Source organism: Hemitrygon akajei, chromosome 7 (genome assembly GCF_048418815.1).
Source record: "Hemitrygon akajei chromosome 7, sHemAka1.3, whole genome shotgun sequence".
NCBI lineage: Eukaryota > Metazoa > Chordata > Chondrichthyes > Myliobatiformes > Dasyatidae > Hemitrygon > Hemitrygon akajei.
Window position 1 is genome coordinate 49087938 of NC_133130.1, and position 12558 is coordinate 49100495.

The window sequence follows — 12558 nt, forward strand, 5'->3', positions numbered from 1 at the left end:
TGAAGTACTAACACTTTTTATTGAAAGAGGAATTTCAACACAATTAATATTTAGAAATATTAAGCACAATAAAATACTGTTATTCAATAGGATATTACATAGAGTTACAGAGAACGTAGACTTCAGTATTTATCAGCCAAGTAGTTAGCAGTCTAAATGTGAGGAAATAGTGTCTAATTGGAAGTTGTTTGCTTTGTTTTGTTCTTAGTTCTTCTTCATATGTTTATAAGAAAAACAAAATGCATGTTTTGTTTCTCCCTATTATTAACCAAAAGTTCATTCCCAGTGGTCTTCCAGTCAGGCTAAATTGTTCTTCTAGGTTGGCAGTGAATTGTCAGTTCAAATGTGACAACTAGGTTCAAAAATCAGCTTGCTGTCAAAATTAAATATTTTTTTAAATAGATAGACAGAAACGTCTGGTGCAACCATGTGTTCTCTCTGTGCTCTTTATAATGAATAGTGATTTGGGAGAAATTTTTGAATTGGTGTGAAATATTTGAAAATATACAAAGCACAATATGTATTGAATTTGATTAAAAAAATTATTTTTGGAACGCTGCACATATTTCCCTGTGAAAGTAATGTTGGGCTTCACAAACAAGAATATTTTTACCATTTTTTTCGGTGAATAAGGTTCACCTAGCATTGCCCTAAGTGGGCTTTCTCTAATTTTAATGCTGTGCCTCTGTTCTGCACTCCCTCAGTGAAGGAAATTGATTCCATCCAAGTAATTATTACCAAAAATGTCCTCCAATACTTTATTTAGATTACCCCTAAAAGACAGATGTGCCTTTATGTTACCAGTGCTCTTACACGGATCGTGGGAAAGGATTCATGATGCTGCGATACATCCAAGCATGTGCTGGGACACCTCATCAGTGATGTAACCGGGGGCCATCAGGTGTTTTGGCTCTTTCAACATCATATACTCTCACCCTGGACACCCAGCCAGGATTGATCAGGCCCCGGCTTGTGTCCCAGCAGCATTGGTCCATGGGTCACACCCCTTGATCCATAGCCATCTGGAGGCTCACACAGCAGCCTCTGTGGCAGATCTGATCGCTCTTTTCTCTGCAGCCCCCATAATGCCAAGGAGAGAGTAGTTTCTGCACAGTGGCAGCCTGCAACACCTCTACACACCACCTCTATAGGCTCGCATCGTATCCTTCACCCCAGTCTCTGGCACTGCTGAATTGTTTATTCCAGGAAGGAAGCAGATAGCACAGCTGCAGCCAACCAATAAAATTACAAGTTTATAGTTTTCCTTTGACCTTGTTCTTCTTGCCCTTTCAGGTTCGGAACCAGAACCTGTGCTTCAAAATGCTGTAAAGGCAGTGACTTCTGCATTATATGCCTTGGACAGTGAGTACATGCATTGAGGAGAGTTGGTTTCAGCAGCAGAAGCAATGACCATGCAAACTGTTCTTCTGACAATTTTTCTACCTGCATTGAATGAGCGGAGAGTATTCAATCACATTCCTGTTTTGTACTTTGTAGATGACTGGGAATTAATGGAGAGTTTGGAAGTCTGTGAGTATTGCTGTATTGATTATGCCATTCCTATAGCAGATCCAATTAAACATCAGGTTAATGATTAACCCAGAGCTGTTGAGAGTGGTTGTCTCAGTAATGGTAGCATCATTGAATATTGAAGAAAGTGGATAGGCATCTGATATTGTGTATGTTATTGTCTGGCACAAATATGCTGATGATACCTCTCACTTATAAGCCCAAGTTGGATGTTTTTCAGTTTCTCCTGTAGGTTGTAGCTTGCCTGAGATGATTGCAGTGCACACTATCATTTGCTCAAACAGTCCATATCACCTTGCACTGCCTGTGTATGGAGATATATAATGCTTGGCCCAATAAGAAACCTGTTCCGTAAATGCTCCTTAATGAAAAACAGAAAACAAAGTCAGAACATAAGATTTGTGCTTAGAGTTGCTAGGTTCTCGAGAACCCTACAAATTCCGTGATACCCTGACCTGCATCAGCAAATAATTGCCACCTATTGTTTGTGCCTGGATGATATCTGACAGTGCAGCTTTTAATGTTTGGTGCTTAGATCAGTGTAGCTCTGTCAGTGAATACTGAAGACAACACAATGCCACAGTTCCAGTAACCAGGGTTCAATCCCAACCTTGAGGAGTTTGCACATTCTCCCTGTGACCAGTAACTCCTGTTTCCTCTTTCATCCCAAAGACAGACAGAAAGTAGGTTAATTTGTCACTGTATATTGGTATTATATTGGGTTGGGTGAGAGACAGTGCAAGTTGATAGAAATGCAAGGGTTGGTAAACAGGATTGGTGAAGGATTTCTGTAAATGGCAAGTCCCAGAAGACTGGAGATTAACCAATGTTGTTGCTTCATTAAAGACAGGCAACAAGGATACACCATGAAATTATAGACTGGTGAGCCTCACAGTGCCTATAAAATGTATTCGCCTCACACCCCCCACCCCCCCCCCCCGGAAGTTTTAATGTTTTTGGTTTTACAACATTGAATCACGGTGGATTTAATTTGGCTTTTTTTTCAAACTGATTAACTGAAAAAGACTCTTTCATGTCAAAGTGAAAAAACATCTCTACAAAGTGATCTAATGTAATTATAAATATAGGGCAGAATTAAGGCCATTCAACCCATTGAATCTTCTCTGCCATTTCATCATGGTTAATCTATTTCCCTCTCAGCTCCAATCTCCCATCTTCTCGCTGTAACCTTTCACACCCTGACTAATCAAGATCCTATCAACCTCCACATTAAATATGCCCAATGACATTGCCTCCACAGCTGCCTGTGGCAAAATTTCACTGGTTCACCACTCTCTGGCTCTTCATCTCCATTCTAAATGGACATCCCTTTATTCTGAGTCTGAGCCCTCTGGTCCAAGACTTCCCCACCATGGGAAACATCCTCTTCATATCCATTCCATCAAGGCCTTTCAACATTCAATCGGTTTCAATGAGATCCCTCCCTCATTCTTAACTTCAGTGAGATTCCCAGGGCCATCTATCACTGCTAATATGTTAAGCTTTTCATTCCCAGAATTATTCTCATGAACCTTTTCTGAACCCTCTCCAATGTCAGCACATCTTTTCTTAAATCAGGGCCCAAAACTGCTTACAATACTCCAGGTGAGGTATGACTACTGCTTTACAGTACAAGGCCACAGCATTATGTTTTTATATTTCAATCCTCTTGAAATGAATGCTAATATTGCATTTCCTTCCTCACCACTGACTCAACCTTCAAGTTAACCTTAAAGGAATCCTGCAGTAGGACTTACAAGTCCTTTGCACCTCAGAGTTTTGAAATTTCTCCCTGTTTAAAAAAAATAGTCTATACTTTTGCATCTTCTACCAAAATGCATGACCATACACTTCCTGACATTACATTTCATTTGCCACTTCTTTGCCCATTCTCCTAATCTGTCCAGGTCCTTCTACAGCTTCTCTGCTTGCTCAACACAACCTGTCCCTCCACCTGTCTTTGTATCATCCATAAACTTGGCCAGAAAACTATCAATTCTGTCATGCAGGTCATTGACATATAGCATAAAAAGAAGTGGTCCTAACATAGACCCTGCTGAACACCACTAATCACCAGCAGCTAATCCGAAAAGGCTCCTTTTATTCCCGCCCTTTGCCATCTGCCAATAAGCCAATGATCTATCCATGCTAATGTCTTTCCTGTAATTCCATTGGGTCTTATCTTGTTAAATAGCCTCATGTGTGGCACCTTATCAAAGGCATTCTGAAAGTTCAAGTACAAAACATCCACCACTTTTCCTTTGTCTATCCTGCTTGTTATTTCCTCAAAGAATTCCAACCGATTTGTTAAGCAAGATTATCCCTTCGCTACAATGTGTATCATTGGATGTTAAGTTCCCAACATTGATCTTCTATCAGCCAATACTCAGTGATGCCCACAATATCATTCCTACCAATCTCTACCTGTACAACAAGATCATATATTTTATTATGTATACAGTGTGCATTCAAATATAACACCTTCAATCCTGTATTCAGCACCCTTTTTGATGTTGTCTGCATGTTACCCTGCAACTCATCCCACTGACTACAATTTTGCTCTATCATCTGCATGTCCTCTTCGGTTTCCTCTATGAGCTAAAGCTCATCAAGCTGCATCTCCAGTTCCTTAACACATTCCCTGAGGAGCTGCAGGTCGATGCACCTGATGCAGACATGGTTATCCGGGAGGCTGAAGATCTCCCTGACCCAAATCTCACACAAATAACATAACACAACCCCTGGAGACATCTTCACTTCTCTAACTATTCACTAACAGACAAAGAATCAAGAATGAAAAGGAAGAAACTTACTAGACACATACCTCGCCGAAGCCTGATGATTCAAAGCCTTCCCACTCTACCCCTTGTCCACTCCGCTTGTCCCTACCTTATGTTTATTTGCCCAAAACAGTGAATCGTGACTGCGCTGCCGAAAAATGCCGAAATACTGTGAAAGCTGTTTTTAAATCCTGTGAAAGTTTCTCGACCTGTGTGAGGCCTCCTGCACAGATTTGACTGTGACTGCGCCACTGAAAAAAGCCAAAATCCTGTGAAAGCTCCTTTTTTAAATCTCTTGCTCCCCGAGCTGTGTGAGCCCTCCTGTGCCAAAGCAACTGCAAATACATGGCTGAGAAAAAAAATCACATTGGATCCATGGTGAGTTGAGAAGTTGAAATAAAATTAGGTTGGTCATAGAAGATAAAGAGCAGTAGTGGAAGGGCATTCCTCAGACTGTATGTCTGTGAGCAGTATTGTTCTACATGACCAGTACTGGGACCCCTGCTGTTTGTGATATATATGTAAATCACCTGGATGAAAACATAGGAGTCTGATTAGGGAGTCTGCAGACTACAAAAAATGATGGATTTGTTGACATTGAGGAAGGTTGTCAATAAATTCAGCAAGGTATAGATTAGAGGGAATTTTTGTTGGAGAAATGGCAAATAAAGCTTAATCTAGACAAGGTGGTGCATTTTGAGAGATAAAATGTAAGAAAAAAACTATATAGTAAATGGCTGGATCTTTAGGACCATTGATGTGTAAAAGTATCTTGGGATGCAAGTCCATAGCTCCCTGAAATTGCAACACAAGTGGGCAGGGTAATAAAGAGGACATATAGCATGCTCACAGTCATCTTTGGGTCATTGAATATAAAAGTCAGGAAGTCAAGTTGCAGCTGTATAAATATTAGTTAGGCCACATTTGGAGTATTATATGCAGTTCTGGTCACCATGGTTCTGGAAGATGAGGTGACTTTGGATAGAGTGTAGAGGAGGTTTACCAGGATGATGCCTGCATTACAGCTGTAAGGAAGGATTGGACAAACTAGGATTGTTTAGATGGATAGATACTTCATTGATCCTGAGGAAATTACAGTGCCAGAGTAGCATTATATCTGCACAGGTATAAATATTAGAAGAGAAGTAGAAGTAATAGAAAATAAGTTATCACAAATAGTCTAACGGGGGGGGGGGGGGGGGGTCATCACTTCCCCAGCTATAGGTTGACTCATTATAGAGCCTAATGGCAAAGGGTAAGAATGACTTCATATAGTGCTCTTTGGAGCAGAGCAGTTGGCTTAGTTTATTACTAAAAGTGCTCTTCTGTGCAGCCAAGTTGGCATGCCAAGGGTGAGAAACATTGTCCAGAATTTCCAGGAATTTCTGAAAGGTCCTTAGTTCTACCACAGCCTCCAGTGTGTCCAGTTTGACTTCTATAACAGAGCCAGCCTTTCTAATCAGTTTATTGAGCCTGTTTGCATCATCTGTGTTGATGTCATTACTCCAGCACACCACCACATAGAAGATTGTACTGGTGCCAACGTGGTAGAACATATGAAGCAGAGGTCTGCATACTCCAAAGGACCTCAGTCTCCTCATGAGGTAGAAGTAAGTCTGGCCCTTAGGTGCACCCTCAGTACTTGTAAGTCCTCACCGCATACATGTACTCACCATCAATAGTAACAGGAAGCAATGCAATGCAGGCTTAGTCTTCCTAAAGTCCATCACCATCTCCCTTGTCTTACTGATGTTGAGCTACAGATGATTCAGCTTACACCATTTGACAAAGTCCTCCACCAGGGCCCTGTATTCATCCTCCCATCCTCCTTTTATACACCCAATTATTGCTGAGTCTTCAGAGAATTTCTGCAGATGGCATGACTCAGTGTTGTATCTAAAGTCTGAGGAATACAGGGTAAACAGGAAGGGAGGCAATACAGTCCCCTGTGGGGCTCCAGTACTGCTTATAGCCATGTCTGACACACAGCTCTGAAGCCGCACAAACTGTGGTCTGCCAGTCAGGTAGACTGTGGAGATCCTAAGGCTGAGGGAGAATCTGATACAAGCAATTAAATTATAAGAAGCATGGACACAGTGGATAGTCAAAGTCTTTTCCTTGTAATAGAGGTATCAGAACTCAGGACCCTATGGGTTCAATATAAGTGGAAGAAGTTTTAAGAATGGTGGAAGGGGTAAGATTTTTACACCCTCAGTGGCTAATAGCTGTAACACATTGACAGAGGAGATGTAGAATCAAATACTATCACTGTGTTTAAGAGATATTTAGAGGGTGGAACTGGACTCTCTGATGGTGGGGTCTGAAAAGAGGATGCTGTCCAAGTTGTATGCCATCTTGGTCAATGACTCCCATCCACTCCATAATGTACTGGTTAGGCACAGAAGTACATTCAGCCAGAGACTCATTCCACCGAGATGTAACACTGAGCGTCATAGGAAGTCATTCCTACCTGTGGCCATCAAACTTTACAACTCCTCCCTTAGAGTGTGAGACACCCTGAGCCAATAGGCTGGTCCTGGACTTATTTCCACTTGGCATGATTAACTTATTATTTAATTATTTATGTTTCATATTGCTATATTTCTACACTATTCTTGGTTGGTGCGGCTATAACGAAACCCAATTCCCCTCAGGAACAATAAAGTATGTCTGTCTGTCTGACCAACACTCAAATAGAAAACATCAAAGGATACAGATCTCAGGTGGACAAATGGGTTTAGTGTAAATGGTTGGCAGAGGCATCATTGGCCAAAGGGCCTGTTCCTATGTTGTAATTTCAGTATTTCACAGGTGGGTGACAGTCAGTATAGATTGGGTGAGATGAAGGAAAAGTTTTTGTGATTCTATGGGCCTGAGAAAACCTGATCTTTCTGATCTGTGTAGACTGCCAGTAAGTATCTATGTGAACAGAAAAATGTTTGTCCATTTGGGTGCCCGCACTGCTAGTAAGTGCTCATTCACAGTCAGTGTGTAACTTGATTTGTGAATTCCAGAGTAGATATTCAAAGTACATCATATCATCACACCTCCTCACACATAGTCCTTTAGGCAACTTCCTTTCCTATTAATTTCATAGTTCAGCCTTCTCATTAGATTATTTTCTTGTACTAGAACCCTGAGCCAAACCTCTTCTGCCCTTTTTGCCAATAACATAAGTGAAACTGAAGTCTGAGCGTCTCAACTGTGTATTTCTTCCTGAAGTATACTCCCTGTGCAGTAAGGCACATGTATTCTACTGGCATGTATTTATCTTATGCTACATTATTTTGCAAAACTTTTAAGTATATCTCTATCTGCAGCAAGCATATTTTTCTTTATGTATTGTGACAGTTTTGCAATGGCATTTTGACTTACTTTTCAAGCTGTGAAACCTCTCCTGTACCTCCCATTAGCCTACCTTTACATAAAGTGTGACATAATTCTCTGCACTTTGTCTCCAAACCAACACAGAGCTTCCCCTCTGGATTAGAAGTACGTTCTCTATTCTCAGTGCACCAATTAATGAAAGAAATTTATAAATTTGCTGCTGAATCACTTCCCAAAAGGTGGATGAGGTCAAGGATCAGAAGAGAACTTACTGAATAGTTTGATGGGTCATATGTTTCTCCAGCAGCTGAACACCTGCTCCAATATCTTTATGTTCTATAGCTATATTAATTTACTTTTTTAAATATTTATATTGTTTGCAAAAATATTAGTTCCTCAAAAAAACTATTGAAAGAACATTTCTATGGATATACCATGACTGGCCAGTTCTTTATCATTAATAATATTACAGAATCATAACATGGTTTCAGCATAGAAGGAGGACATTCAGCTCATCGATTCTGTACTGGATCAATGAAAGAACAATGCAGCTGGTCTCACATGTTCAGTCTCTTTCCAAAGCCCTTGCGTTCCTCTCTGATATTTATCCAGCTCCCTTAGATTACTTGCTTTGAATCTGCCTTAACTACCAGATACTTGATTTATTCCTACTATCTTTTTTTTTTGAATAAGGATGTAACACTTTCAGTTCTCTGGCATAACCCTGGATCCTTTAAATCTGCAGAAAGGTATCCACATTAAAATCCTGAATATGCAATATATTTATTGTGAGATATCAAAATCTACCTTTTTGAAATAAAGCACTGTAAGGATAGTCAAGCTGTTTGAAAACCAAGTTTCTTTATTCTTTTGGGATGAACATATCCCTTGAATTATTCTGTGTTTATTCCCTGCCCAATTACTGGTTCCAAAGAGGTCTCTTCACCATTGACCCTGACCATCAATTTTCTGCTTGAGGAAATAAGTATAAAGGCAACACAGCAACAGACCCATGCAGGGAAACTGTGTTCTTAGACAATGTTATGATGGAATGGCATAAATGTATTAGGCAACCCATTTTAGGATGATCCATGCCGAGTGCTGTCAGCTGTTGAAGCTTGCTTCCCTGCAATGATACTCAGCCTCAGAAGGCTTTTTTATTCAGAGGTCAGATTTAGAATTGTATGAGATTAATCTGATAAGGGCACTGCTGCTTCTAATCGGACTGATGGGACAAATGCAGTAGTGAGGTGAGAGTCAACAGCCGGTGAATTATTGTGGTGTGATGGACTACCTTGGAGCTTGAGTAATCAAAGAGATAGCACTCACATCCAAAATTATTCTGGCATTTTTATTCATCAACAGCCTGTCCAGTCTTTGTGTATGACTCTGGCTCAGCCCCCATACAGAATAAAGCACTCAGAATTATTTTCTGAAATTAAATCACAATAGGGGTTCAACTTGGGTTCGCCTTTTCACTCACTGAAATTAAAGCACATTTATTCTCTACAGTAGCCCAGCCTTTAATTTAAACAGAATCCACAAAAGTACAGCAGAACCATTTCACAATCATTTCTCCAAGGAAAACATGCTCTGAAAATGAACTTTTTTGAAGTAACATTGCAATAATAACAGAGATGGTTTAATCAATGATAAAAGCAACATATTTTATTTAAAACATCCAATGTTCTGTTAATAAATTTTACTATTTTTCAGAACTTTGATCCATAGAATAGTGGTGGTATAAAACGTGAATGTGGGAGTGGATTGAGTGACTCGATATAATTATTGATCAGATTTTGTATTGTTTGACTAGTATCTAAAAGTTAGCCAAATACATCACTTCCTTATTTTGTTATAATCATAAGTTTAAATTATCTTTTTGAGTTAGCTTGATGATATTTTGACCTAGCACAATTTAAGTAAATTTCTTACACAAAAATCTTTTCTCCCGCTTACTCCCTTCCAACCACACTGTACTCTTTTACTGTCAAATGTATTTTTCTTGCATTTCAGATATTTATTTAACATAAACTTCTGTTTGAATTTGAAAAATTTATAGATAAAGACTTAAGATGCTCAACATTATTCCTCATGGAAAGTCCTTTATTTGAGTGAATAATACAATGGAAAGAAATAGTAAAATCTTTTTTTTTAAAAAGTCCTTCTGCATTTAAGTGTTTCTATAGTGATCGTGAAAAATACTTTGGCAGTACTGCAGTAATCAGAAATCATTTTATATTTTTCTTAACTTCTGCAACAATTTATATCAAAGTGCTTATCTAAAGCCTTTTTTTAGAATGTAACTACTATTTGAGTGAGAGATGATTTTCTTTGCAAAGTGGATTACTTCATTCTACATTTTCAGATTTTTCTAGTTGTGTAAATGGTGATCAATTATACCTTTGCATGTACTAAAGAGGGAAATATGATTTTTGATTGTTCAAATTTGTTCTGTGCTGATCATTTGAAATCTATTTTAATTCTCATACATGCAAACATATTTATGTTTGAATAAAGTCTGCATTTTAAGTAATTAAGAAATTTCCAGGTGCTCGCTAATGCTTTCAATTTCTCCGGAAATAATATTTGAATGTGTGGCCTTTCTGAATATGTAGCAATTTTGACTGACAAATTCTGTCACAATCAAAAATATCTTTATATCAAATTGCATTTAAAATTTGTCTCTGTTCATTGTAGTCAGTATGAGAACGTCTCAACAATGTTAATTATCCTAAGGAAAATAGGAGGTAGTGACCTTCTTTAATAAAACACATAGGCCCCACTCATATCAAAAATATCATATAACAAAATAGTATTATTTCAATCAGAAATGCATTGCCAGTTTATTTTTAATAGGTTGGAACTTTTACTGCAAAATCTATAGTATGCTATCACTAATATTTTCATTTTTCCATTGATATTATTTATCACACAAGAACTAGTGGATTTCTTCAACTCATCACAGCAGGAAATGCTTTCTCTTATTTCTTAAAACACTTCTCCAGCTTTAGAATATGTTTTTTGAAACTTCTCAAAAAGGTAGACAGATGTGAAAACAGTTTTGAATGGCTAGAAAGAGAAAACAAAAACATCATTAGCAAAACAGTATCTAGTCATAGATGCTTCAGCTATGATGTTCAGACTGCAAATAGTTTAGTAAATAACATACAATATAAAACACACTAAATCAAGGATATATATTGAATTTGATAATATTTCTGATACTTGCATCCCCAAATTAACTACATTGCATTTGTTAGTTGCTGCACATCAAAATATAGTACTTATTTTGCTGAAATAAATTGTCTATATGTTAATTTTGTTCATATATTTTCACGTAAATATATATGTTCAATTAAAATTTAAATTCATTTAGAGTAATCATTTAAATAGATTTTAGAGTTAAAGCAAGAAAATGCAAATAGAGATATACTTGGTACTTTTGTGTAAAGCATTTTCTACATAAAGAAACATAGGCTTCAATCTGGAGACATAAATTACTACAGATTCTGTGGCTTAAACTGAACCTTTGTAGCTGACCTCTAAGTTGAAACTCAAGACCTGTGCTAATATAACAAAAAGCTACAACAGTTTTATTGAGAAAATTATTGTCACATGCAAAAGCTTGATTGTTTAATTTAATTGCTAGTTTAACTGTTTAATCATGTAGAAGCTTAAGCTTGATGTTTAATCTTAAAAGATTTCCAGATGTCTTCCAATTTCTGATGTTCAACCGCCATACTGTATAGGACAGGATACTGGTATTAACAAACAATGACATTCTATCCTATTTCTAAATATCTTCTTCAAAGACCAAACAAATTAGAATGTAGAAATTGGGTTAGACAATAAAGCCATAAGATATAGGAACAGAATTAGTCCATTCAGCCCATTGAGTCAACTCTACCATTCGATCACAGCTAATACATTTTTCCTCTCAACCCCATTCTCATGCCTTCTCCCCTTGATGCCCTGACTAATCAAGAACCAACTTCCACTTTAACTATACCCAATGATTTGATCTCCACAGCTATCTACAGCAATGAATTCCACAGCCTCACTACCATTTGGCTAAAGAAATTCCTTCTCATCTCTGTTCTAAAGGGACATCCTTCTGTTCTGATATGGCTCTCTAATCCTAGACTCTTGCATTATTAGAAACATCCCCTCCATGTCCACTCTATCTAGGCTTTTCAATATTTCGTAAGTATCAATGAAATCCCCCCTCATTCTTCTAAACTTTAGTGAGTACAGGCTAAGTCATTAAATGCTCCTCATACATTAACCCTTTTATTTCTAGGATCATTTTCAAAAACATTTGGCCCAAGACTCAGAAAAGATTGAACAGATTTAGGTAAGGTGATAGAAGGTATCTAAAATGAAGAGGCATCATTGAAAGTATTGTAAAAAATGCTAAAATTTCTACGTATTTCATTATTCCAATGATCCATAGTTAAATTTAAATCAGATTTCCAAGTAACTGCGATAACTTTTTTGGCTACTGCCAAAACAATTTTTATAAATTTTTTCTGATACTTATTCAATTTAAAATTCATTATTGTCCCTTCAATGTCTCCTAATAAAAATAATAATGAACTATGTGGGAGTTGTACTCCAATAATTTGTTCCAATAAAAGTCTTAAATTAATCCAAAATGGATGAATTTTAAAACTATGAAATACATAATTGTATTCCACTTGAAAAAATTACGTATAATCTAAGAAATGAATATGATATATTTTTGAAAATTTGGTCACCATACTTACAAAAGATAGGATTAGATTCATAGGTCCTTTGAAGATAAAATTATAGTAATTGGGGAAAGTGAAAATAAATATTAAAATTATTTTGAACTCCATGGAGCATGTGGGGATCCTCCGATATCCAGGCAATCTTTCTTTTCTTTCTTTTTTTTCTC

At 37.5% G+C, this 12558-nt stretch overlaps 1 protein-coding gene across 2 annotated transcripts in view; it reads right to left on the reverse strand.

Annotated features, from left to right (window-relative positions):
• Window positions 1–8987: 8987 nt before the first annotated feature.
• Window positions 8988–12558, reverse strand: part of spata17 (spermatogenesis associated 17) — a 267057-nt gene continuing 263486 nt past the window's right edge. For both annotated transcript variants that reach the window (XM_073050818.1, XM_073050817.1), the window contains one exon: window positions 8988–10709. In XM_073050818.1, the coding sequence (XP_072906919.1) occupies window positions 10672–10709 (38 nt within the window). In that variant the 3' untranslated portion in view covers window positions 8988–10671. The remainder of the gene's footprint in view (window positions 10710–12558) is intronic.